Genomic DNA, 27,803 nt, shown 5'->3' with positions numbered 1-27,803 from the left:
CATCTCATCGTAATTCACTGTGCGTAGTAATACAAACATTTGTTGTGAAACAAAGTACACATGTATGTAGTACTCACGGTGATACAAATTTTATTATATGCATGTATAGATAAACAAAATTCGGAAATGAAATATAAAATTTTAACTAAAAATTTGAGTTGCTAGGTTAACATGAAAATTGCAAGAAATACGAACTGTCTGTAAAGATTATACATGTAATGCACTTCATGTAATGCTATTGATGATGAATTTCATTTCTTTTTATAAGGTAATTACCGTCTTCCAAGGAAGACGGTATACAGAGTTGAAGTATTTTACAGTCTTCGGACTATGCACTTCCTCTCTTTTGTGATTGGTAGAAATTGCATGATGAGAAAATTTTCAATTATTTCATTGGTTGAAATGCTGTTCAAGGCAAGGGAGATCATTTTCTGATGGTCTAATTTTCGTACGACTTAACAATTTTTCAAGATTTTCAATCGTAAAAAAATATGACAAAGCGAAAAGTGGAAATTGGCAGCAATTAATTCGAACATGCTAGTTTTTTTTATAGCAATTACCAAAAAGCGTTTCTTTATTTTCAATGTTAACAGAATTGATCTTTATTGCATGCAAGCTTTACAGCTTGTACATTCTTTTTCCCTTTGTGTTGCACTGTCTTTCTAATCTCGGCAACACCTCGGCCGAGGACTGCCGAATGATCTCTGCAGCAGTGTCAAAGTTTACGGAGACAGCCGAGCATCTGTTAATGTTTCACTTGGTTAGGGCTTATGTCAGGAAAAACTAATGAAGAAATTAATACAAAGCCAAGAAGTTTTCAAGAATTATACGGCTGATAGGTTTAGGTCAGTTTACTGTTTGAGGTTGTTGCTAAAGACGGTAAGCTTTTTTAAAAAGCTCTACTTGTTGTAATATACAAGCAATGAATATACCTATAAAACCATGCTAGATAATCATTGTTCCTCATTCTATCTCAAATCACTCATACAGAAACTTGAATATATACTTACTCAAACACTTGAATTAAGTCATATCGGCTGTTTGCATTTTTATAAAACAATCATTAGAATTTAGAAATCGGTGTAACATATATTGAGTAAATTACTTAAATTGTGCCTATATTTATAAACATTCGTTGTTCTCTTTTTATGCCCCCGGATCGAAAGATCCCGGGGGGTATATTGTTTTTGTCCTGTCTGTCTGTCTGTTTATCTGTTCGTCTGTCTGTCTGTTGTCAACTTTAACCTTGCCCATAACTTTCGATTGGTTGGAGCTATGACTTTCATATTTCACATGTGTATTCCTTGTGACAAGACCTTTCTTTGGGTACCATTATATTTAACCTTGACCTTGGAGTTTGACCCACTTTTGCAAAATTTTATGAGACTTTAACCTTGGCCATAACTTCTGAACAGTTGGTGCTTGGGATTTCAAACTTCACATATGTATTCTTTGTGATAAGGCCTTCCTTTGGATACCAACAACTTTGACCTTGACCTTGGAGTTTGACCTACTTTTGAAAAACTTTAACCTTGGCCATAACTTTTGAACGGTTAGAGCTAGGGCTTTCATACTTCACATATGTATTCCTTGTGACAAGACCTTCCTCTGGATATCAACCTCTTTGACCCTTTCACCTTGACCTAGGAGTTTGACCTACTTTTGAAAAACTTTAACCTTGGCCATAACTTTTGAACGGTTAGAGCTAAGGCTTTCATACTTCACATATGTAATCCTTGTGACAAGACCTTCGTTTGGATACCAACCACTTTGACCTTTTGACCTTGACCTAGGAGTTTGACCTACGTTTGAAAAAACTTTAACCTTGGCCATAACTTTTGAATGGTTGATGCTAGGGCTTCAATACTTCACATATGTAATCCTTGTGACATCACCTTCCTTTGGATACCAACCACTTTGACCCTTTGAATGGTTGGTGCTAGGGCTTTCATACTTTACATATGTAATCCTTGTCACAAGACCTTCGTTTGGATACCAACCACTTTGACCTTTTGACCTTGACCTAGGAGTTTGACCTACGTTTGAAAAAACTTTAACCTTGGCCATAACTTTTGAATGGTTGATGCTAGGGTTTCAATACTTCACATATGTAATCCTTGTGACATCACCTTCCTTTGGATACCAACCACTTTGACCCTTTGAATGGTTGGTGCTAGGGCTTTCATACTTTACATATGTAATCCTTGTGACAAGACCTTCCTTTGGATACCAACAATTATGACCTTGACCTTGATGTTTTACATACTTTTAAAAAACTTTAACCTTCGCCATAACTTTTGAACAGTTGCAGCAAAGGCTTTCGAATTAAACATTTTTTATCTTTTGGCCTGGATTTTGACTTGCATTTGAGAAACTTTAACCTTCGCCATAAGCTGCCATACGGGGGCATCAGTGTTTCACAAACACATCTTGTTTTTTTTTATTATTTTGTATTGCTTGACCCATATGGGTGTATTATGCAATAAAGAAATTATAAATGTAATTTAAATTAACATCTAATTGACGGAACAATTACGTATATTTGTTATTAAAAACAATGGCCAAAGAAAATTCTACAACGTTACTAAGTCGATAATCACCCGCTTGTGTCTTCAATATCTGTTTCATTTCGGCAATCCAAATATTGTCAGGTATGATATAGTGTTTCTAGGGATGTGTCTGTAGATGCCTGCAGACCATAATACGGAGGCGACATGAGCTAGCACAGCTACCCTACTAATCGTGCACCTGATTTGCACTGGTAATACCAGAATTTCCTTCAAAATTCCAAACGAAAAACACAATTTAGTGAAAGAAGACAAGGTAAACTTTAAGACCCTAATAAAATTTTCGCAAAATTCTTCAATATTTTGAAGCCGGTACAAACGGCGAGATTTCTAATATTTTGCAAGTATTGTATTATTATACTTTCCTGTACCCAAGCTTATACATGTCTTTATTGGATTGTTAATAGATTAGGTATTTCTACGTGTTTCCCTCGCAATCTCTCTCTCTCTCTCAATAATGGAAAACGAGGTTCCGTCAGCAGTATCTGTTATTATAGTACTATGCACTGCATTAAAACTGAAAAGACCATCATAATGAAAACAACGGCGGAACACTCGTACATGTACTTGGTGCATATAATGCATCGCTAGAAGAGGTGCAAAAAGACCCCAGAAGTTATAAAAACTAAAAAGTAGAATAGATAATGCAGCATTTGAGCAACTTTTATAATCACATAAAATTACTCCTTTTGGTCTCCTTCCCATAAAACATTTTGTTACTGCTGAAGTCGACCATTATTTACCATGTGCTTTTTTTGTTATGATAAAAATAGGTTGACCCCAATGTGAGTACTTTTGATTGTTTTAAAAATGAAAGGTAAGTTAAGACTTGTATAAGAAATAGAGCATTGTCCTATTTTTAATACAGTTTTATAAGATTCCAAAAATCTTATGATTCACTGTATTAAAAGTCTATACATAGTAAGATTTTGTACTTAAATACATATCCGTGTGTACAGCCCTCGATTGACAGACACAATGAAAGCATATTGAACAGTGGAATGTCACGTGAGTAAAGTGATTATAATATCAAACGGTTGACACTCGGCGACCTGCTAATTTAGCAGCTAACTCGACCGAAGTTTGGAGAATTTTTCATAAAATTACATATGAGCTGCAAATTGTCCAACATTGCCCTTTGGGTATGTATAAGTTTAGATCAAAATACACATTCTGTGCAAATGAGACGAATGGACAAGTTGCGGCTCGATGTCGTTGAAAACTGGTATGCATATGAATAACAAAAGAAATGTGACAAAACTGCTAGACCCCCGTCGCAAAAATCAGTGTCGCTCGGCATTATTTAATATTTCCATGTGATATAATATATCAAATCCTGCTCTTAAGATATTGTTTAATAATTCTGATTCAAAAAGGTTATAAATTTCGGAAATTTATTGTTGGGAAAGCACCGGGACCCAACTCTCATTGCTCAAGTGCATTGATCCTTTTGTCTGTAAGACAGCTTAACCGTTAATCTATAAAGATATGCTGTTCTTTTTCATATAAACAGGTCTGTTAAATTCATTTTATTGATGTATGCCCAACTAAATTGAACCCTGATCTACAGTTACATATGGGATATCACAAAGAGGTTAGATTAAAAAAAATGTTTGTTATGGAATATGGTTAAATTTTATTTTTTATATCTACTTCCAGATGATTGCAGTAAATCGTCACTTTTTCACAATTTGATCCTTATTGGAATAGTTTAGCATTTTTCAAACTGTAATACAATTAAATGGCAGTTTGAACTTACATAAACCAGCATGTATTTTGAGTGGTCATACTGTCTGCTGGCAGGAAACAATGACTGTGTGGGATACAATTCAAGTTACCTACGGATGCAGGCTCACTCTGAGGTGTGTAAATACAATATGTACATAAAAAGATACATCTATTATTACTATGTTTGATTTAAATATAGGTAAAGCAGGGTAGGAGAAAACTGGTTAGGAACACTTCTAATGAGGAATATGAGTAGGCTCTTGAAGAGAGTGGTGATAGGTGCCGAGGCGGTGGTTGAAACCACAGATTTGGAAGTCAACACGGTATCAGCTGCAACAGCTTCTACCCAGACACCCTCTGTTATTGTACAACTGTACGGAGTGTCTTGTGTCATGTATCGATCGAAATCAGATGCTACAACTTCACTGCATGATCATTTACACAGTTGCAATTATCGTCAAATACTGTAGGCACTCAAACTACTGAACTTTTCTCTTTCAAAATTTTGACAGAGAAAGATTCCATTTTTTACACTGGGTTGTCACTGACAATATTTTCTACATTAGGTGATATAATGAGGACACATGGTAATGGTTAGAATTTTCATTCTTGGATAAACATATTAGCTGTTCAGATTTGATTATGTGGTTGCCAAAAGACTTCATTCAAAGATCTCTGCCCACTTCTTTTAAAAAATATACCCCAAATCCACTTGCATCATAGACTGTACTGAAGTGTACCTTCAGAGGTCATATTGTCCTTTAAAGCTGGAACTATTACCTACAGCAGTTACAAGTCACATAATACATTCAAGTTTGTTTGTATTGCACCAAACGGCTACATCATGTTTTTGTCAAAGTGTTATAGGGGCAGAGCAAGTGATCGGTTTTTCACTAAAAATTCAGGATTTTACAATTATTTGAATCCAAATGATGAAGTAATGACTGACAGGATGTTCACAATAGGTGAAGAGTTGTTTAGCTTACACGTTGGGCTTAACATTCCCTAATTTTTACGGCGCAGGAAACAGTTCAGTGAGAAAGAAGTTGTTGAATCTCGTAGAATAGCATCAGTGCGCATTCATGTTGAAAGTGCAATTTGTAGAATGAAATCCTACAGAATTTTGAACAGTACTATTTCAATAAAGTCAGTCAAGAAAATGAATAAAGTAGTAAAAGTAATTGGTGCCCTTTGCAATTTAAGACCTCAACTCATTAGAGATTAGTTATGCTAAGCTTTAAGTTTAGAGGTGCCCTGTTGTAATGACTCTGTGTCCACATGTTCTTTTTTCAATGATTTTTTTTATGATTGCCATTTTATGTTTGAATTGGTACTACATATGTAGTACACTGTCGACAGAAAAGGTTCTTTATATATTACTGTACCACATTTTCAACATGTCAGGCCTCTAAGTGGCCTCTGAAATTTAGGCGCCAGCTGGCACCTTATCAAAAAGAAAAAATTAGTCGCCAATGCAAAATTTTTAGTCGCCAGGCAATTTTTCTAAGGCACCAACTTAAAAGTAAATAGAGTATAGGGACCCATGACGTGCTTAAGAAAAACACGACATGTCCATTGCTAAAAATAATTTCCTCTTCTTTTGAATTTCTTTCCGCTTTTTCAGAAAAATTGTTAAAAATGTGTAAATTTCCGGAATTCGACAATCACCAAGTCAGTTTAAAATGGTCGCCAATTTGGCGACTTATGGACAAATTTTAGGCGCCAATCAAAAATTTTAGGCGCCATGGCAACTAAATTAGTCGCCAATTAGAGCCCTGCATGTAAATCAAATTTTTTTTTCAAATATGTCTTTGGCTATTGGCTCTGATATTTTTCCTTATGTTGCAGTGTTACACTTGAACCTTCGGTATAAATGATTTGTAACAAAAAGAAGGTACGGTTTTAACGTTATAGTGCCTTAAAAGTTCAGTGTTTCCAAAAAGTTTTAAAACTGGCTAAAGTATTAGTTGAGTATATGACTGTGATAAATCAGGAAAGAATATGGCATGAAGGAGTACCATTCTGGAAATATGACGTCGTTAATTTGATGCATTTCTCTATTTTAAACAGAAAAAAGTCTCAAAATGACCCATTTCAAACGTTATTTTCCTGAAGAAAAAAGTGTCCACAGCCGTCGCCCACTTTAATTTTCGGATATGATGTGTAAAATTCTTTGAAAAATCACATGTCTCAAAATCTTTATAGGCAATGCCTGTGGACAATATTATCTGAAAGAAAATTCCATTAAAAATTGGTGTCTTCTGCAACTTTTTAAGAAATAACGGGAAAATGCACAAGTTTATGACATCACAATTAGCATTTAGAAGGTCATGTGAGAAAAATGATTTGTATGATCTTTCTGCGTGGATTTTCAATGATTCAGAAAGCACGAGTTTTAATTTTTTATTTATTAATTATTTTTTTTTTTTTACATCACTTTCATTTTTTAAGAAAACACAGGGCTAGATTTGTATTGAAACCGTACCTTGTTCTTTGTGGATTTACTTTGTTTTGGAACTTCGTTAGCAGCAGATGCTTGAATTCTTACCTTGCTATCAAACCACAGGTCGGAATTTTGTTCCTGAGTTTTGTGACAGATTCTATCAATTTTGTTTTTTGAGAGATGAACATATTTACTATAAAAATCTCTACAAACCTGACATTGAATATCTGAAATTGTGATGGGGTGTGAATTGTCAAGGTCATGATTCCCATGTTGCATGTCCTTTGCTTTACTTGTTATTTCTGCAGACACGGTTGATTGACAGGGCTCAGAATTCAAAATTCTATTAACAATAGTACCCTTACATTGAAACAGTTTTGAAAGACGTAGAAAACTCAAGCAATTCATTGTGTCCTTCTAATCTTTTAAACCTGTTTTAAAAGAGTGTCTTCAGACAAGTTGGGTTCTCTTTACATCCTCTGTTGCTGAATGTGCCTCATAAGACACTCTCATTGTTTCTGCAACTTGTGATTCAAGTCTGTATGTGGTTCTCCCTGGCAAATTTTCCCTGAAGACATTCAAACTATCAACAAATCCACCGATAGAGTCTTGTGAATTCCCACATTCTGGATGCTTTAGAAAAAAAAATTCATACAAATAATGAAATCAAAACATTTTTTTTTAACATACAAGAAAAGGGTTAGGAAGTGATTGCAACCAATTGACAAAATATGACAAACAATTCTTAATATGTCAAGAAAGCTACATAAAACATGGAGAAAACGAACAGCACCCAAGCCCAAAAGTTTATTAAACTATAAAATTCAGAGCAAACCGGACCATGCAATCCAGTGACTGGTGTTGCCGTAGGATAAATTAGTGCATCTGGTAGGACGTACCTGTAGAATGTGTCGTCTTTGCAGACGCGAGCAAGTTCAACTAGTTTGGACTATGTGCCTAAAGAATTATAAAATACTTAGTTATGCAGTGATTGTGTATCATTTTCATGCGACACATATATAGGATTATATTGGCCAGTTGCTTTTGTAAAGAAATTCTAACTGGTAAATACATGACTTGGTTCAATACTCAAACATATACATGTTTAAAAAAGTAAAGTTTATGGTCATCAATATTAATTCTGATGCACAGTAAAATAATATAATTCTGATGTGCACACAGAAAAACCCATCGTCTCAAGCCACGGTCCGGAGTCCGCATATAGTTCTCTCCAGAATGGGAGAGGATCGTACAGTTTGGCCGTAGTTTGCGACGATGAGAAAAAAAACATCGTATAAAAGTTGTTAAACCTAAACCAGTTGTCTCTAAGTCAAAGTAGAGGAAGCTATTTTTAGCCTCATGAACAATGTGCGCAGTAGTTTATATTTAAACAATATTTTATTATGATTAAACATAACTGGATTGGCGCAGTAGAAGTTGCTGGATGCCCTGTGATTGTATCTCTTCGGTCAAAGCATCAGAAGATTCAAGATCAACAGCAGGTTGATATGTTGCCCCTTCTTTGATCTCTGATGTTGAAACCTTAAATGTGTAATAAAAATATATTAAAACTCCAGGGAAAAAGACAATAAAGTTCAAACTACGTTGCGTATGTCCTTAAATCTAACACAATTAAAAACCCTGAACTGGTTAAAGATACTGTTATATGCCTGTTCAGGCATTGCAGATTTCAATTCTCTGTGTCTTCTTTTTTTAACGCTCTTTTTCTGCTCCCCCGTTCTATGTATTTTGCTGTGTTTTCTCCAGATGACAAAAGCAAATTCTCGTACACCTTTAAATGAACAGAAGCTCAATGCATAATGAAAGCAGATACAATTTAATTTGTAAAAAAGTATGGTTATATACACAAAAAAATTTAATAATTTAATTTCTTCTTGTACACTTCACAAAAATTTATAACATTCCTCTGATATAGCGTAAAACTTGCTCCTTTATTTCTCTGCGCCACAGCTGAATCAATCTTGAAAGCTGTACTATCGGATCCACTGTAAAAATTAGATTTTAGATTCTTTGAAACCCCCTTCCTGTTGAAACTTTCATTGTTTTGGGTGCTTCCAATGTTGATAAGTTTGAAAATGTTCCAAATAAAGATTTTAAAAGAATAGTTCGTCACCAGTTACATGTCGACTGTATGGTAGATTACCTAGGCTGTACCCTTCGGGGTTTTCTTTTTACTCGACACCATTCGTCACAGTCAGTATGATCACCAAACACAAGGCATAGGAAAATTAAACGTTTTCTTCAATTTCACTGGAAAGATGTTTCAAACTTCAATAATAACCTAAAAAGTAAATTATTGGAATGGATAGGCATTTGCTTTTCAATTATCTTTTTTTTTTCTAATGCCTTTAGAGGTTATCACTCATTGTCCTATGAAAAAATTTCCTCAGGATTGAAAATGATTCACATCATTCTGTATTTATCAATAAATATCAATATTATTCAATCATTTTTACTTTCTGATTTTGAATTTACATACCATACTCTATTTTGTCTTTTTATACACATGTACCCGCACTTTCTAAAGAAAGTTCGGGTAACTTGTTGTTACCCTGGTCCGTCCGTCTGTCAAGCTTTGTTTTTCCTCACACTTCTCTTCTATTTTGAGCAATATCCAATTAATCTTTTCGAATATGATAGGTGGTTGACTGTAGATGTGCAATAAGTTTTCTGAATTTTCATTTTCACACCGGGGGTTCAAAAAATGACGTTTAATATTTTTTTTATCCAAATAGACCCTGGTTCCTATAACTCCTCTTACATTTTATGGAGTAGCTTAATCATCTTTTGGAAGATAATTGGTGGTGTCCTGTAGATGTGCAATAAGGTTTCGGAATTTTCATTTTCACCCTTGGGGTCAAATAGGGGTCGAAAAATGACGTTTTTCAAAAACACTCTGGTTCACAGAACTATTCCTACATTTCATCGTTGCCTTATCATCATTTGGAAGATGATTGGTGGTGTTCTGTAGATTTGCAATAAGGTTTCGGAATTTTCATTTTCACCCTTAAAGTTGAAAAATAACTTCTTTTTTTTAACAAAAAGACCCTGGTTCACAGAACTCCTCTTACATTTTACGCAGTAGCCTTATCATATTTTGGAAGATGATTGATGGTTTCCAATAGATGTGCAATAAGGTTTTGGAATTTTCATTTTCACCCTGGGGGTCAAATGGGAGGGAGGGGGACAATGACGTTTAAGGTCTTAATGTCAAAGATTTCATGAGTTATGACCTGGTTATCTTTTTTCTTAATTTGACCTTAAATGTAGAAAGGTCAAGGTATAAGCAAATCTTGTGTCAATGTTTTCTATCCATGTTCCAAATTTGAATTTGTAATGCCAAAGGGTTCTCAGATTATGTCGTGAATAATACTTTCATAAAAGATTGACTTTGACTTTATAATGGGTCAAGGTAAGAAATTTTGTCGGCATGCACCCTTTCTCCATACCACTTCTCCGTGTTCCAAAATTGAAGTTTTAATCTCAAAGGATTCTTAAGTTATGGTTTGGAGTTATTTCTGAATTTGACCTAGAAGAAAGAGTCGAGGTCAAAATTTTGGTGCAGTGCATCTTCAGTAAATGTCTTCTTTCTATATTACACGTTTGAAATCCTAATGCCCGAGTACTCAGGGTTATAGCCTGGACTATATTTTGATGTAAAAATTGACCTGGACCTTATCAAAAGGTAGAGGTCAAAAGAGTTTGGTGGCCTCATTCCCACCTCCTAATGGTAATAATGATGTGCATTCCAATAATGTTAACAGTAAAAGTAGTGCTCGTAGTGTGACGTAATTCCAAACCCATGCGCGGGCCTAGAAATTTTCCCAAAAGGTGTACATTGTAAAATTTATAATTACATGCAATGTTTTATTTTTTATAGGTTTGTGTTATCTATTCCTGTTATCTAATATCACAGGAAAACAGGTGAATCGTGGGTGGGTGGTTGATTTTTGACAAAGTTGATCGGATGTAGGTTTGGAAAGGGGTTTTCCTACCCAAATACTAATACAAATTTTCACAAATTGTCATTTTGGCATCCATTTTTTTTAGTTCATCAAAAAAGTCATGCACTAAAATAATAATATTTGTTGTTTTGACAATAAATTCAACAAGTTCCAATTATTGGCCAAAAATTACCCCCCCCCCTTTTTTTTTTTACACAAATCTTTCAAAAATTCTCTCTTTAACAGATTTTACATTATTAAATTATGTAAAATCAGACTGGTAATGAACAAATTTACATAAGAGGTCCATATGGGCTGCATGTTCACCTGAGCATTTAATGCTTGATTCAAATGTGTGATTCTTCCCTGGTTACCAGACTTTGAAAGAGAGCGCATTTAAAGGCAATTGCAAACACCTTCGTGCGAGTATTACTGCCTCATGACAGCATCTAGTTTTATAGATTTACCTTGTCTCCAATTTTAGAAAATTCTTTTAGACGGTGTATCTACAAATGTTGACACTAAGCACTCAATCAAATGAAAACAATACTTCAAACGGAAGTACGTCATAACATGGAGGTGTGACATACTACCTTGAGCACAATCTTTTGATGGAAATCCAGTTCGTCTCTTGTTGCTGTACAATAAGTGTAAAAAAGGTAAATTATCTTTACTGATTCACTTCTTGGTAACCGTTCACGGTAGCTCAGTCGGTAGAGCGCTCGCTCCGTGATCGGGAGGTCGTTAATTCGAATCTCGGCCGCGACTGACCTAAGTCTATAACTGTTACAAATGGGTAGCAACTGTTCCTTCGCCATGCGCTTGGCACTTTGAAGTGAAAATTGAGGGTTGTTCGGATGAGTCCTTAAGGTAGGTCCCTACTCAAATAGCGCCATCACAATTTACCGGATATGATTAACGATACGAAATGTTAAAACCAAAGGCGTCTTTATAAGTTCTACCGGGTTAGTATCGTTATCGGCTTTGGTATTATATTGCGCTCAGCATATCCGGTTGGCGTTTTTAAAAAGTTCAAAACTTAAAAAGTTCTTGTTGACCGCGATGCCAGGATTCAAAGGCAGGTTTGTGAAAGACTCTCTTGTAAAAAAAAATTAAAGGATTAGATAAAGGAAGAAGTAATGATTAAATAAAACAAATTTAATATGAGGTGAGAAGATTTGTGTGCCAGTGCGTGACTTCGATCATAGTTATAACCACAGGGACTTGAGACAATCTATAGTATAATAGGGGAAAAGGGACCTAACGAGCCGCCATTAATTCCTCGGTGCCTCGCTTCAAACTCTAAAAACTTCGATTTTTATTCAAAAAACCCATGAAAAAGTTTTGCCAGTCGAAAGGCAGAATGTTGTCCTTTATTGTCATAAATTGATCATTTAACTTAATTCATTCAAACTTAGAAAAAAAATATTCGAACTTCCGAGAATTAGGTCGCCTTCGTTAACCCTACAATAATTTTTCACCCGAGTTCAATCGGGTCAACCATATTGAATGAAATCCGCACTGAATGACTAAAGTTTAAACCATGAAAGGCGATTGGATAATATTACTAGTTGTTTACGGAATCAAATATGGCTGACCCGATTGAACTCTGAGGCTAACCAAAAGTGAAAATGGAGCTGATTTTTGGAGACGGATGATCAACGGTCCCTCAAATATTGTGAGGATGACCGAGAGCAGTTATATTTTTAAACGTTGCTCTAAGATAGAGTGCAACAGATCACAAGTGCGGAAAAATTAAGGTAATGCATGAAAATTGCATGGAAAAAATGGTGTGGGTTAACAACGGCGACCTAATTCTCAGAAGTTCGAATTTTATACCCCACGCAACAAGTTGCGTGAGGTATAATGTTTTTGACCCGTCAGTCAGTCCGTCCGTCCTGTTATTTTGTCAGCGCAACTCCTCAGAAACCGCTGCACATAATTTCGTCAAACTTTGCAGATATTTAGGACACAATGTGTAGATGTGCATATTACCAGGAAATTCCGATTCCTTTATTTTTTCTGGGAATTTCGGCACTTTTCAACTTAGATTTTTGGCCATATCTTGAATATAGAGATGAACATTTTGTCAGCGCAACTATTCTTCAACAGCTGCACAAAATTTAGTCAAACTATGCAGATATTTAGTACACAGTATGTAGATGTGCATATTACCAGGAAATTGCGATTCCGTTATTTTTCTGGGAATTTCGGCACTTTTCAACTTAGATTTTTGGCCATATCTTGAATATAGAGATTAACACTTTTCAACTTAGATTTTTGGCCATATCTTGAATATAGAGATGAACAGTTTGTTAGTGCAACTCCTCTTAAACCACTGCACAGAATTTGGTCAAACTTTGCAGATATTAAATTAGTACACAGTATGTAGATGTGCATATTACCAGGAAATTCCATTATTTTTGCCTTAAGAGTTTTGCTTATTTTTGAAGAAACTTTCCAGCTAGGTAATATGGAAATCCACTGGAATCAGCTTTTGTAATGAAATTTTATGTGAAATATTTTATGACCTTAAAAGACCCCTATTGCTTTTGAGATCAAAATATTAATGATTTAACACACACACAAAATCTTGGATAGTTCTCACCGGATTTCCTGAAACTTTGTAGATATTTCAGGCATAATGTATAGATTTGTATATTACCAAGAAATTTTGATTCCATTATTTATCTAGAAACTTCAGCCCAATTAAATTTGTAACATACAAAGATTTGAATGTCCTTATATGCAAGAAGTTTTGATGTGATGATTTTTTGCAAGTAATGCCCCTTTTTGAAGTATACTGTGTATTTAAAATGCACTGTGCCATTCATTACATGTTGCATTGTCGAGTTTTGGAGGAGCGTGGTGTATGTGAGCTTGCTCACTTTTTTCTTTCATTTTTTCTAAGTTTTAATGAAGTAAGGTAAATGATCATTTTATGACAATAAAGGACAACATTCTGCCTTTCGACTGGCAAAACTTTTTCATGTTTTTTTTTAATAAAAATCAAAGTTTTTAGAGTTTGAAGCGAGGTACCGAGGAATTAATGGCGGCTCCTTAGGTCCCTTCTCCCCTATTATACTATATACCCGATTTTGCTAAGATTGTCTCAAGTCCCGATGGTTATAACGGTGACTGTGAGGAATTTCATGTCGTAAGAGAGGAAGAGACATATTCAGTTCAGGATGAGGAGAAACGAAATCAGACGCATTGTTGAGCTTGGGGTTCTTGCAGACGGTCTTAACTGTTGTCAGTTGTGCGGACAGCCACTACAATTGTCAAATTGTGTAGGGGAACAAAAATTCGGGCTTGAACATATATTGATTATCAAATGCAAATTTACAGACTGTGGACTGGTGAACGAAGTGGCAACAAGAAGCAAACACCAGACTTCAAATGGCAGAAGTGCATGGGATGTTATTACTAAACTAGCAACAGGTAATGTTTCATTACAATTAGATGACTTTCACATTTACAAAAGTTATTTCCCTTTATGGGGTCAATCTGGGGTCAACCGGCATAAGGCACTGTTTTCCCTCTATACCATTACAAACTTTATGGGGCAGTGTCTTACAAATGAAATCTGTATACATATGTTATGTTTTTTATGTTTCCCCTTACTATGACAATACAGGAACAGATCAAAATTGTCCGATAGCGTTTAAAGGTTGAAAATATTTAAAGATAAGTTACAAAGGTTATAGTGAGAAAATGAACGTTACGCCGACAACGAGAGATAACTCTTACGAATGTGAAATTCGTCTATTTATTCACATATTGGATCATGTAGGGGCATTTTTTTAAAAAAACAGTAATAGTCAGCATATAAACATGATAAATGTAACTTACTTTTTATGAAAAGTACCTCCATTCTCAAACTCACACATGCACTCAAGTGTACATTAACATACACACACACAGGAAATAAGCAAGAACAACCGTGTCAGGTATACACTTTCTATGTTGACTTGTTAATATTTTTGAAAACTAATTTCAGGAATGATAAACGGAGGATTTGATGAAACACATGTGAATTCACTCCTAGGTGCTTTAAACATCCCCAGTGTTTCACAGAAGACTCTGAAGCATAGGGAAAGAGAGGATGGACAACAACTTGGACAGATTGTAATTGTTATGCCATTTTCTAGCAAAAAATGACATAGTGATATTTTTATTTGCAACTATTTTTTTCTAACTTATATCATTGATTGAAAATATTATTATTTAGGAGTGAAAGGAGTTTGGCAGTTAGCTTTGATGGTGCTTGGCAGAACCGGGATACTGGGAGAGCTTATAATACTCTTACAGGTAAGTTTACCAAGTATCAGAACCCATGCATTGTAGTGTCACATGGACATTGGTCTTCCTCTGCTTATGAGAAATCAAATTATGCATGCATGAAGATGTTTGAATAATTAGCGTTTCACAATACACTACTCTTGTGTCTAACTTATATATTGGTATATTATAGTCCATTCTTCTGATAGTGGAATAGTCTTCTATTCATCGACATCCCTAGTTGAAACACCTGGAGTGCATACCTTACATTTTCATTTCAGAACGAACATCAGATATTGTTCAAATTGCCGCTATTTGTGGTGACCAATCCATCAACATTCATATGAATCCAAGCAAAAGAATTTCTGAAGGTGCTTCCCAAGTAACAGGATTGACATTTGAAGGTGGAATTCTGAAGCGTCATGGACATCTTGTCAAATCGGTCAGTGCTGAAGAGGGTCTGAGGTGTTTTACCCAGTTTGTTGCATCATCTGCTAAACCATTTTTGATTGGACAAAATTTTGATGTACCAGTTTAGATGCATAATTTTCAAAGATATGACATGTTGAAAAAATTCCAGAATGAAGTTTCAGGGTTTATTGACACCTATAAACTATCAAAGAAAGTGTTTGATAAGGCAAATGTGTCTAATTCAAAGCAAGAGACACTAGTGAAAAGTATTCTTGGAGTAGATTATGATGCACATAATGCTATGTCTGATGTTTCCAGTTTGAAACAGCTCTCATTTTTTTGTTTTGTTCATTTCAGTACACTGGACATATAATGATAATTGTTAGATATAACATAACTTTGTCTATGTCTTGTGTTGGTATTACTGAGGTAGAAGCATTATTGTTTGTATTTAACTGCATGCCTGAAAAGGTGTTAATCTTCTATAATTATTACATTTCCATTTCAAAATGTTGCATTGGTTTAGGCATGATTGTTCAGGTGCCGATTATTGAGCAGTTGCCAAAAAATGCGTTTTAATGATTTTTTTCAGACAAATATACTTATGTTTTATTATGCATAAAAAATGATGTTAGTGAGTGGTTTTTTAAAGAGATATGTTTCTGACCGATAGTTTTTGAGTTCAATTGTTTGATCGGTAAGGGGGTATACATGATCTGGATGATGTAAAAAGCCTGAAAAGTACTTCTTTTTTTTGGCTCTTTAGTTGCAACAGATATAAATCTAATATTTTAAAGAAAAAAAGAATGTGTTTATCCATTGCTTTCTGAAAAAAGTTTAAAAATGACGACATTGTGAAAAATTTTGAATCACCAAATTGATATCATATTCCAAAAAAATATATTATGAAATGAATATTTACATGTGACACTAGTTATGGCTTTCCTATATAATAATGAATAAATTTGAAAGTAATCTTCCTTTGATATTGATTTGATATAAGCCATATATTGGATATGGTTAAAATCGTATGATGAAAGGTATACGTCATCAGGGCACTCTAGTATGAAAAGTAACATGAAAAGTTATTTATTTTTTAGGCTTTTTAATTACATTAAGTGTTATTTTAATAAATTCAAGAGCAAATATAACATTTTAACCATTAGAACTCTGAATAGGGACCTACCTTAAAAAACGAGGTCCCGTGTCACGGCAGGCGTTGGCACGATAAAGATCCCTCACTGCTCAATGGCCCTGAGTGCTGAGTAAAGGTAAAAATTTGAAGCCCTTAACCGGTATATGGTGACGTCTCTATATGAGTGAAAAATTCTTGAATGGGACGTAAAACAACATACAATCAATCAATCACTTCTTGGTTGATGTGGTAAGAAACTTGTCTCTTAACAGAAAGAACTGTGCCTTGATCAAATTTGCATAATGCGAGGCCATTAAAAAAAATCTTGTCAGGAATCTAGTGGCTTTTTACATATTAAGACACTAGTTAATAGGAAAGTAACAAAAACATTATATTGAGTTTAGATTGCAATAAACAAGGTCATAGATTTCTGTATTTAATATTTTTAGGTAAAAATGTATCTAGGCTGTATAATTGTAAGAATATTTGTATTTAGTATGTAAAAATAAGGAATGAAATTTGACCTTGAAAACAACATACACTTATGTTAAAAACCATGATTTTATTAAATTAATAAAAGAGGAAATTTTTTTTCCGGAATTTTTAAATTTGCTGAAGTATTAGCTTAAGTTTTGCGTCATCTTATAACAACAACATCGGGATCGGTCTCCATAAAACACTGGAATACAGTATATGGACCTCTGTCTGCTGTTCTTGGATCTGTTATTAAGTTTCCGGAATTGTCCAAATTCCTAGCTTCTGTCCTTCCAGGTTTATGGGAAAATAAACCATTGTCATCCAGTCTGTAAAAATGGTAATCATTTCCAGGCCATATAACTAGTGCAACAAGGTTTCCATTATATTCTTCAGGAAGACATGAAGACGTTGCTACCACTTGAATAAGTCCGTCTAGCTCTGCTCCAGTTTGTACTGATGGTCCATCCATGGTCTGGATGCGATAATTATTTGCCCTTCCCGGCTGGGCGAATGTATTCGTTCTTATATTATTTCCGTAGTTGTAACAGTTATTCCAACGTCGAGTAAATCCTCTGTTGTTCCACTTCGATGGTTCATATGTCGTTTCAGATGGAGCCTGTTCACATCCTAAGATCTGTAAATGCGGCAATTTCTACCAATAAATTAAAATACCCCCATCACCTTATAAAATTCCAACAAAGTAAATCCCATCATGACAGAGTTACATTCATCAATTAATATTATCTATTACAAGTATTTATTTTTTATTACCTGGTCAAGTGGCTTGTTTGATATTGCTTGCAGAACCTGGGTAACAAGGAGGCAAATACCAAATCATAGAAATATGTAAAGAGCAATGAATCATGCGAACAGTGATATAGTAAGATGACATTTCTATATGTAAATTATGTACCCCTATACAGGGAGTAGAAAATATATTGTGTATGCAAGCCTTGATTGGATCTATTTAACCATTAAATAAAATAGTGAATGTGTTTCCATTTTAAATGGGGTTGTATTAATATACATTTGTCATTTTTTAACTTAGCAGGTACCTGATCCACTTAGAAATATTGTCCTATTGAAGAAATTTTACGGCAGACTTGATGCAGGATTTGTTTCAAATGTATGGCAAAATGTAGACACTCAAACTCAATAAAAGGGCACAAAGACCTAATGACATGGTTCATAAAATGGTTTATAAGAAAAAAGAAAAATATTGATAGTTAAATACCAGTAATTCATCATTACAAATACAATTTTTTTTCAACAAGAATTGATGGGTTTTTGAGATGTGACATTTAAAAGTTATGACATTTTTTCATAAAATTTAGCCTTAAAAATGTACGTTACCAAGGGGTTTCATTACTTTTCAGTGGCTTTACACAAAATGTGGGATTATAAATATCAAATTTTGACAAGGTATGATAAGAAGGCTATGTGTATGTATTTAAAAAAATATGGAATGCTTGGGATGAGATTTATCGTTAATGATATACACTATGTTTAAGTATGTGTTATTATTTGGACTTTTCCGGTTTTTAGGCATGCAAAAATACTGCATGTTTTACACTCCACCCAAAAAATTGTGTATGTTATACTAGAAGAAACATAAATTAATACAAATAACATTGAAAATATTTACTTTAATCTTCATTTAAAAAAATATGGTATCGGCGAACACAATGGCAATGTCTTTGCAATCAAATAACAAAAAGGGACTAAAAAGTAACGTACATTTCATGAAAAACCTGTTTTGAAAGAAAGATGCAAATTAAATTTTAACAACACTTATTCACTTATTTTCATAATACTTTGTGTAAATTGCTTTATTGACACCAATAATACATTAGTTAGTGCTTAAATATATTATGCAGGTGTCGATAAATGATTTTGGCAGTAATTTAATTGTGAAAAGGGGCAAATCTTTGCCATTAGAGAAATATGTTTGGATTTTGTGCCAAAACTTTTCGTAACTAAATATTAATGTGATCATAAACAATCATAAGAGGAATATTGAGTTCTACTGAATTGTCAAAAAAGGAGTCAATTTCCTAAACTGTGATAGCCATATCATTTTGAAATATACGTTACCAACAAATCATACTAAATTTTTTGTAAATTCCATGTTTGTCTAACATAACATTATGTACCAAATCATACAATATAGGCTTTTCTTTACTTCTTAAATCATGTTTGCTTCTTTAAAATTACATTACAGTATATAAACTTGTTAAATTTGGACTTGTTTGAAATATGCGTTACATTTCACAAATGTTGGAAAACTTTTCCCAGTCACCGCTATCTAGCTTATACATTTCTTCCTGATTTGCCTGGGAGGGTTGGTTTGTTCAACTTAATGTCGGAGGATTTGCACCACAAAATGTCTTTCTGACGCGGCCATTGGAACATATTTTTACGTTTTTCCATGAAGGAAATGTTGTATGTATAACCGTTTTCATCATCTGGGTCTTCCTCAATAATTTGGCCGACATACCACTTTTTTTTCGTATTTTGCTACGACAAAGTCTTCAATGCTGCATTTTACTGACCCTTTATATTACCGGCCACCCTTTCCATTTCCTGTTCCGTTGCATCATCCTTCTCCATATCTGCTACTGCTGTGCATTCTTGTCGCCAGGTGTCGCAATGATCTCCACTGACACATATTTCACAGTAGCAACTTGTGCCTCTCACTAGAATGGACTTTGAGCCACATCCTACTACGGCATCTTCATAGTACCCTTTATGGTTTTAACGTTGATGTTTTCTAACTCTTTGGCCATGTCCTCGCACCTCTCCTTCGGGACAAATTGAAACCGAACACTACTCATATTACAAGAAGACGATTGTGTCCAAGCAAAGAATTCTTGTGCATCTTGTATTACAACTTTGCCTGACTTCATGGCCTGGTCGGCCATACGCTTAGTTACTCCCCCAAGCCCATCACATGGACCCTTTCCATGCCCTGCCTCAAAGTAATTCAACCTAGCCTTGATGCCTGTTGTCTCTTCATGATCAGCAGCAAAGTTTCTGTACCGACTTGTTGGGCTGTCAGTCCAATAATGTATAAACTTGACCTCTGGATCCTCCTCTTTTATTTCTTGTATGATCACTTTTAACAAGAGGCCCATGGGCCAAATCGCTCACCTGAGCACATTGGCTAGGAAAAAAAGCAAAAATCAGTACAGTATTGAAAAGTTTACAAGGAGGGGGTGTTGAATTTTAAACTACCTGATGATGCTTTCATATCAATATAACAAATGGCTTTGTTGTTCCTGAGCAGCAGATTTTTTCCCATATATTCATCTGTAAAAATTTGATCCCCCATTGTGCCCCGGGGGCCCTCATTTGAACAAATATCATTCTACACTACCCAAAGATGCCTCCGTATCAATTTGACTAATCATGGCTTTTCTGTTCTTGAGAAAGAGACTTTTTCCTATATATTTCTATGTAAAACTTGGATCCCCCATTGTGGCCCCACCCTACCTCCGGGGGTTATTATTTGAACAAATTTGAATCTTCACTACCTGAGGATGCTTCCATATAAATATGACCAATCATGGCTTTATTGTTTTTAAGAAGAAGATTTTAGAGATATTTTCCTATATATTTCTATGTAAAACTTGGATCCCCCATTGTGGCCCCACCCTACCCCCCAGGGTCATGATTTGAACAAACTTGAATCTACACTTACTGAGGATGCTTCCATATAAATATGACCAATCGTGGCTTTACTGTTTTTAAGAAGAAGATTTTAGAGATATTTTCCTATATATTTCTATGTAAAACTTGGATCCCCCATTGTGGCCCCACCCTACCCCCAGGGGTCATGATTTGAACAAACTTGAATCTACACTACCTGAGGATGCTTCCATATAAATATGACCAATCTTGGCTTTACTGTTCTTAAGAAGAAGATTTTTAAAGATATTTTCCTATATATTTCTATGTAAAACTTGGATCCCCCATTGTGGCCCCACCCTACCCCCGGGGGTCATGATTTGAACAAACTTGAATCTACACTACCTGAGGATGTTTCCACATAAGTTTCATCTTTCCTGGCCCAGTGGTTCTTGAGAAGAAGATTTTTAAATGATGCCATTATTTTTTCACTAATTCATAATTATCTCCCTTTGAAAGAGGGCGTGGCCCTTCATTTGAGCAAACTTGAATCCCCTCTACCCAAGGATGCTTTGTGGCAAGTTTGGTTGAATTTGGCCCAGTGGTTCTTGAGAAGAAGATGAAAATGTGAAAAGTTTACAACAACGACAACAACGGACAAAGCTCGCTTGAGCCTTTGGCTCAGGTGAGCTAAAAAGGTCAGAACTGTCATGGCATTGTGATTAAGATCACCCGAGATTATCACAAAGCTCTTGTGGCATACCGGCTGGTCTTCTGCAGCTCTTCTGTAGATTACAACAGGATGTAAGGTGACTGCTTGCTGGTTCCAGTAAGCTGACTGGATTTCTTCCATCGACCTACAGTTACAGTTCTCAGCAAAATCCATGTGAATAACATGGTTGGGCATCAGTGTCTCCTTCAACAATTTTATTTGCTCATACTGTGTTTTCATTCTACTAACATGACTTTTGAATTGCTGTGTCTGTTTCTCTAAGTGTGCGATGAATTCATCCCTTGATTTGTTAACCTTCACAATTTTCATCACCATTTTTTTCTTTTCCTTCTCTTCCACTGTAGCCCTTTTCCATTCCTCAAAACTTATATCGGAACTGGTAATACTTTCTTTAATATTTTCAATCAAAAGGTCGTCCAAGTAGTTTTCTGGATTGGTTGGAACAACGTTTTCTCGTCGGAGGGCCTTCAGTAATAATGCCATATTCTGGTGTTTAATACACAGGCAACTGTGTCGTGTGATAAATGCTGTTGTGCGGATGTATTTTGGTCGTATTCGTTGAAAAGACGCAAGGGAAAGCTTTATTGTGGGATTTTCACTTAGAAATTTACGGTGCAAGTTTGACAGGTAGTCTGTTAATACCCGAGTCTGTGTGCTCCTATGTACACCAGTTTTCACTTTGTCTGCTTTTCCAGGTAGGTTCCTGCTATTATCGTCACGCTCCAAGAAGCAAATAACTTCATCTGTGTAGCGTCTCATTTACCTAGCTCTTTTGTGTATTCCAAAATCAATCATCTTTGTCGTCACTTTGCCCAGTTTTTTTTTCTATTGAAGCCCGACATCTTGCTAAGTATGTTTACACACTTGTATTTCTTAATGATTTTACCTGCTAATACGTTTCGTATTATTTTTTTCTTTTCCTAGATTATTATTTCTCTAGCCTTCTTCACCTCTTCAATCAAAGCGTTGCTCATTCAGAGTTGTCTTCGAATGTTTTCTACCTGGTCACCTTCGAGATCTGCCTCTTTAATCTGTGCATTTGTCTTGCTTTTTGGTGTTGAAGGTTTATTTGTTGTTTCTTTCTTATTCATGCGCTGTATCTTTCGTAATGTTGTCTTGTATTTTCTCTGCAGTGTTTGGAATTCTGTTTTCAGCTTCGTCAATAATCTACTCTTTTTTGTCAATACTCTTCTTATTCTCTTCCTTGGGCCGTTTCGTCGAAATGACATGCGAACTACAAATCTTTGTGAAGATTCACCTTGAATTCCTGGACTTTCATAACCGCTTGTGTCCATGCTTTCTGAGTTGTGTTCATTATTCATAGCTTCTGCTGCTGATCTATCTTTTTTTTCTCTGTCTATAGCGTTTCAATATTTCGTTATTTTTAATGTTCCTTCGTAATCTGTCTCTCCTGGAGAGCCGAGAGGATGGGACATAACTCTTTCGTCGACGTTCTCTCTCCTTTCTCAAATACTCTTCTTTATTTTTGGCCTCAACGTAGGTCTTGGGTTTGCTGACGTCGTTAAAACTGGGTACGCAATTTATATGATTTGGGCGACTTTCTTGTGCACATTTGATTATGACGTCAAGTAAGAAATCTGCGATTATTTTTTTTAAACTCTTCAATACAACAAACTGAAGTTATCACATATAGAAAAACTTTTTTTTACGAAATCAAAAGCGTTTGAAAGCGTTTATTTATCATCACATTGCAGGCCCGTAGCAACGGTTTTAAAAAGGGGGGGGGCAACTTCCCAAAAAAACCTGACGAGCAAAAAATAAATAAATCCTCGAATATGCCAGTACTCGTCCTTACGAGGAATTCGTGCTAAAGAAGAAAAGGGTATTATTTCGGTAGGAATCGGAGGATGGACGTGTCCCCATAATTTTTTCAATGTATATAAATTACTTTAGAAAATCAAGGTAATTTACAGTTGTTGACCACCTCAATAATTTTGCCAGTACACGAGAATATAAATTAGAAAACAGAACTAATTTGTAATGTGCACGTCCACTCAAGAATGTCAGGCACGTAAAACGCGGCGGGGGGAGGGGGGCAGGATCCCCACTTTTTGTTCCTGTAAGGTTGAGCACTGGCACATCCAGGATTTGGACAGCTAATTAGGTTTGTTTATTTGGGGTGCTTCTTGGGCTAGGTTGCTCCCTTCCCCCCCCCCCAAAAAAGAAAAAAAAAATTGAAACCGTTGCGACTGGCCTGAGCATGTTTATATCTGTTCGGTTCTCTCTCTCTCTCTCCCCCCCCCCCCCCTCTGAAAAATTGCATCATTTGTTCCTGTGTATCTTAATATCTCGTTTTTTAAACGCTCATCAAAGGCTAAATTCTTTAGAATATTATAACACCATGTTTTGCAAATACATGTACTTTGACAATATCGAACGGCGTCGAGAATGATCGAAAAATCGGACGTTCAAAAAATATACAGGTTCTGTGAAAAATTGTGATCTTTTCAGACAAAACACGAGTAGTTCTTGGTATTTTTTTTTATTTACCAACAGAATGAGATTCGTTTGGAAAAGAAATACGCTGACGACATGTGGTGATATGACAGCGACATCATGTTAAAGAAGCAGTCGTATGCTGCGTGTGTACTCGTACAAGCATTACCAATGTGAAAATTCCGTAAATAAAGATGGGTTTTGTATAACTTTCTTAAAAGAATAAGAAATATAATCCATCCATCTTGAATACAAAAAATCCACCCATACAGGAACCAGCTCCCAGTGTGTAAAAAAACTTTTTTCCCTAATTAAATTCTATAATTAGTATTCCCTCCCCAATTTTTGTAAGAAAAAAAGTCTCTGAATTACGCTAGGAGTACTGTACCTGCAAGCCCCACCCAAGCCTTCTCTCTGTCTCTCTTTAGTTACGGCTTATAAACAATTGAAACCCGTAAAGTGTTTCAGACAAGATACATTGTTATCTAACTCATACATCTGTGCTTATTGTACATTAAATGTTTATAGACATAAATTTCTTTCTTACTCTTTATTATATTATTTTGTTTTTCTGCATTTTATACCGGGTCGTATTCACGACGTCAAGCGTGACGTCGCGATAGTTTATAGCGTCATTCTTAAAAATGTTAAATTTTGCGAAGTAAAAGCAATAATTCGCATTTAAATTACGAGAAAACGAACTCGAATACATAGATTTATCGGAAATCATCTCTGTGTGAAATGACCAAAAGGGGAACAATTTCGTCTGCACCATTTAAAAATTACTGAGATTTTTTTAGACGAAATCTTGCCTAAAAACGAGTCAAAAATTACGTTTTCCCTATAGAATTCAATAGAATAGCGTCGAAAATGTTACGACAACGATGGCTTGTTTGGGATTTAATAACGCAAAAACGATGCAGACGAATTTTATAAAATTTTCACAGAATGTACAAAAGTAGGAGATTCAAATAACAATTTTTATGCCCCCGGATCGAAAGATCCCGGGGGTATATTGTTTTTGTCCTGTCTGTCTGTCTGTCTGTTTATCTGTTTGTCTGTCTGTCTGTTGTCAACTTTAACCTTGCCCATAACTTTTGATTGACTTTCATATTTCACATGTGTATTCCTTGTGACAAAACCTTTCTTTGGGTACCATCATATTTGACCTTTAGACCTTGACCTTGGAGTTTGACCCACTTTTGCAAAATTTTATGAGACTTTAATCTTGGCCATAACTTCTGAACAGTTGGTGCTTGGGGTTTCAAACTTCACATGTGTATTGTTTGTGACAAGGCCTTCCTTTGGATACCAACAACTTTCACCTTTTGACCTTGGACTTTGACCTACTTTTGAAAAACTTTAACCTTGGCCATAACTTTTGAGCAATTGGTGCTTAGGCTTTCAAACTTCACATGTGTATTCCTTGTGACAAGACCTTTCTTTGGATATCAACCACTTTGAACCTTTGACCTTGACCTAGGAGTTTGACCTACTTTTGAAAAACTTTAACGTTGGCGATAACTTTTGAACAGTTGTATTTAGGTCTTTCAAATTTCACAGGTGTATTCCTCGAGACAAGATCTTTCTTAGGTATCAACATTTTTTATCTTTTGGCCTGGATTTTGACTTGCATTTGAGAAACTTTAACCTTCGCCATAAGCTGCCATACGGGGGCATCAGTGTTTCACAAACACATCTTGTTCATAATATGTTTTTGAGCAATTTTTAATGGTCACCAACCCCGCGACCTACGTTTAGTCTTTCCCGGTATGCTTTCTGAATTTCAGCACCTGATTTTGTCATCTGGCTTAAATAGAAATGAAATAAAATTATATTAATATGATAAGAAATGTTCGTTACCACATTTCATAAATGTTCGTTACTCATGAATATTGGATAAATTTTGAAAAAAATATATTAAATTTTGGTAAGGTAACATCTGTGATAAACATGAGTATAAATGTATGCAATTTTTCTGTACAGTAAACGGAATAATAAATTGTCGGGTTTTCCCCCCAAAATTTCAACAGGTGAAGAATAATTTCCAAGAACAATATTTACAATATTTTTTAAACATTGTGTTCAAACGTATTGTTAATGTTTAAAATACACAAACAAATCAAAAATAAAATTATCAAACTTGTAACACATTGTTTCTAAACCAATTAATTTCATAGCGTGATAAAGAAATTTAAAAAAAGAACTTCAATACGATATGATACTAAAAGTGAAAAGTTCGTTACCATCAAGTAACGAACATTTCTGTGTTTATTTTGAGCATTATTATAAATATACAGCACAAACAATGATGTTAATTTTTAAGCAATAGTCTATTTATTCATTGTCAGTTCTGTTTAAAAAAAATATTATCATCATATTGTTAATAAATCACGGTACACATCACTGAATTCACCTACCTTGTGTTCTGCATGAAGACTTTCGAAAATTGAAAATTTGAATACTCAACCTTCAACAATGACATTCAAACGTAATGGCGCTTTGTTACTTTCATCCTATAAACGCTTAAAGTTGGGTTTTCTCGGCGTTTAAAGTGACCGAATTCAAAACTATGTAACGAACATTTCGGTAACGGACATTTCAAACAAGTACATACCATGGAATAGTGAGTGATTCGAATGAAAATATGATTGCTGTTATAAAATGTTTTTTTACAACACACATTATCTTTGTAATGAAACCACCAGCCGGTGTGAAGATAGTACGTTTAGTTGCATGAATACGGTAACGAACATTTCATTCTTATTTCATCGCAGCGAGAAGGCAAAGTTACAGACTGAATTAAAGTTTTGCGGATGAAGAGTTGAAATTAATATTTCTTAAAAAGGATGTTTGTGATAGTTAGCTACATAAAAAATCACATCACTTGTCTGTAGTTACATTTGTGTCTTGATAAGTGACGTTCAAAATATTTTTATTCGGCGATATTGATCTTGTGTCTTATTTGGCGACATCACTTTAAAATTAAGTACGGAACATACAGTCAGTCAAACAACATCGATGTTATTTTTCATTTTCAGAGTTTGATATGTTTAATCTTAAATGATGTTATCATTTACGATTTTTTTTCCTTTAAGTTTTAAAAGTAAGCACCTTATGTCCAAACTCTGTCACCGGCGACAGTAACGAACATTTCAAAATGACACATTGGAGGTAATTTACCTGAGTTTTATTGAAGTCAGACAGTTGCTAAAGCATGGCTGGTTAGACAAGGCTTCAAGCAATAAAATAATATTCAATCAATTGAAATGTAATGCATAGTTTGAAATTATTTCACAGACGACAGCAATTGCGCCCTTTTATTGAGTTTGAGTGAGAACTAATTGAGAGTGTACTGCTTTAAGGTGGCAGTTGCAAGGTTTCGAGGAAAAAAAAAGCATATGCATATATTGTCTCTTTTTAAAACGAGTAACGAAGTAGCTCACTGATAATTCTTTTCATGTATTATTTGTTTCTTCTTCCTAGATATGTGTTTAATTACCTGTTTTTGGCCAGTCCTCTTGGAAAGTAAAGCTTCGCGAATCTACAAATATAATGTCATAGTGAACTGTCACAATAGCTATATATTTTCAGAGAAATTTTTTATGAGCGTTTCTTCGTTAAGTCATCAATAGCCCTTGCTAAAGGATCTGTATCAAAAAAGTGTGTGTTTTTGATATCTTTGTATTTAAACAGAAATATAGCTCAAAGATAAAGTATAACATTAAACAACTTGAAAATACTTCCTAAAACAGTATATTAGATGTCATTATTCCACTACCTGTTCAGAATGACCAACATCCTTTTATTAGCTCACCTGAGCTGAAAGCTCAAGTGAGCTTTTCTGATCAACCATTGTCCGTCGTCCGTCCGTCTGTAAACTTTTCACATTTTCAACTTCTCAAGAACCACTGGGCCAAAGCATCCTTGGGTGAAGGGAGTTTTAAATTGTTAAAGTGAAGGGCCAAACTCCCTTACA

General features: G+C 35.0%; 3 protein-coding genes across 3 annotated transcripts in view; 1 reads left to right on the top strand and 2 right to left on the bottom strand.

Annotated features, from left to right (window-relative positions):
- LOC133182209 (poly [ADP-ribose] polymerase 1-like) overlaps window positions 1-27,803 on the bottom strand; it is a 550,802-nt gene that overhangs the window by 460,125 nt on the left and 62,874 nt on the right. The window lies entirely within an intron of this gene.
- Window positions 13,892-15,522, top strand: LOC133182645 (uncharacterized). The gene is made up of 4 exons (XM_061317491.1): window positions 13,892-14,144; window positions 14,704-14,842; window positions 14,935-15,014; window positions 15,266-15,522. The coding sequence occupies exons 1-4, from the start codon at window positions 13,892-13,894 to the stop codon at window positions 15,520-15,522; spliced, it is 729 nt and encodes a 242-aa protein (XP_061173475.1).
- LOC133182644 (uncharacterized) overlaps window positions 17,161-27,803 on the bottom strand; it is a 28,393-nt gene continuing 17,750 nt past the window's right edge. The window contains exons 8-10 of the mRNA XM_061317490.1: window positions 27,327-27,368; window positions 25,580-25,586; window positions 17,161-17,634 (exon numbers count right to left, since the gene is read on the bottom strand). Of these exons, the coding sequence (XP_061173474.1) occupies window positions 17,168-17,634; window positions 25,580-25,586; window positions 27,327-27,368 (516 nt within the window). The 3' untranslated portion in view covers window positions 17,161-17,167. The remainder of the gene's footprint in view (window positions 17,635-25,579; window positions 25,587-27,326; window positions 27,369-27,803) is intronic.

The sequence above is a fragment of the Saccostrea echinata genome, unplaced genomic scaffold, assembly GCF_033153115.1.
Source record: "Saccostrea echinata isolate AGI-Se365-2 ecotype Australia unplaced genomic scaffold, CSIRO_AGI_Sech_v1 ptg000009l, whole genome shotgun sequence".
NCBI classification, from domain to species: domain Eukaryota; kingdom Metazoa; phylum Mollusca; class Bivalvia; order Ostreida; family Ostreidae; genus Saccostrea; species Saccostrea echinata.
This window is presented reverse-complemented; position numbering and strand designations above follow the sequence as displayed.

Excerpts from the sequence above, each read along its gene's own strand:
- LOC133182645 (XM_061317491.1), top strand. The coding sequence starts at position 13,892 with ATGAGGAGAAACGAAATCAGACGCATTGTTGAGCTTGGGGTTCTTGCA. Across the intron at positions 14,145-14,703 it reads TATTACTAAACTAGCAACAG|GAATGATAAACGGAGGATTT; the intron begins GTAATGTTTCAT and ends AACTAATTTCAG. Across the intron at positions 14,843-14,934 it reads GGACAGATTGTAATTGTTAT|GAGTGAAAGGAGTTTGGCAG; the intron begins GCCATTTTCTAG and ends ATTATTATTTAG.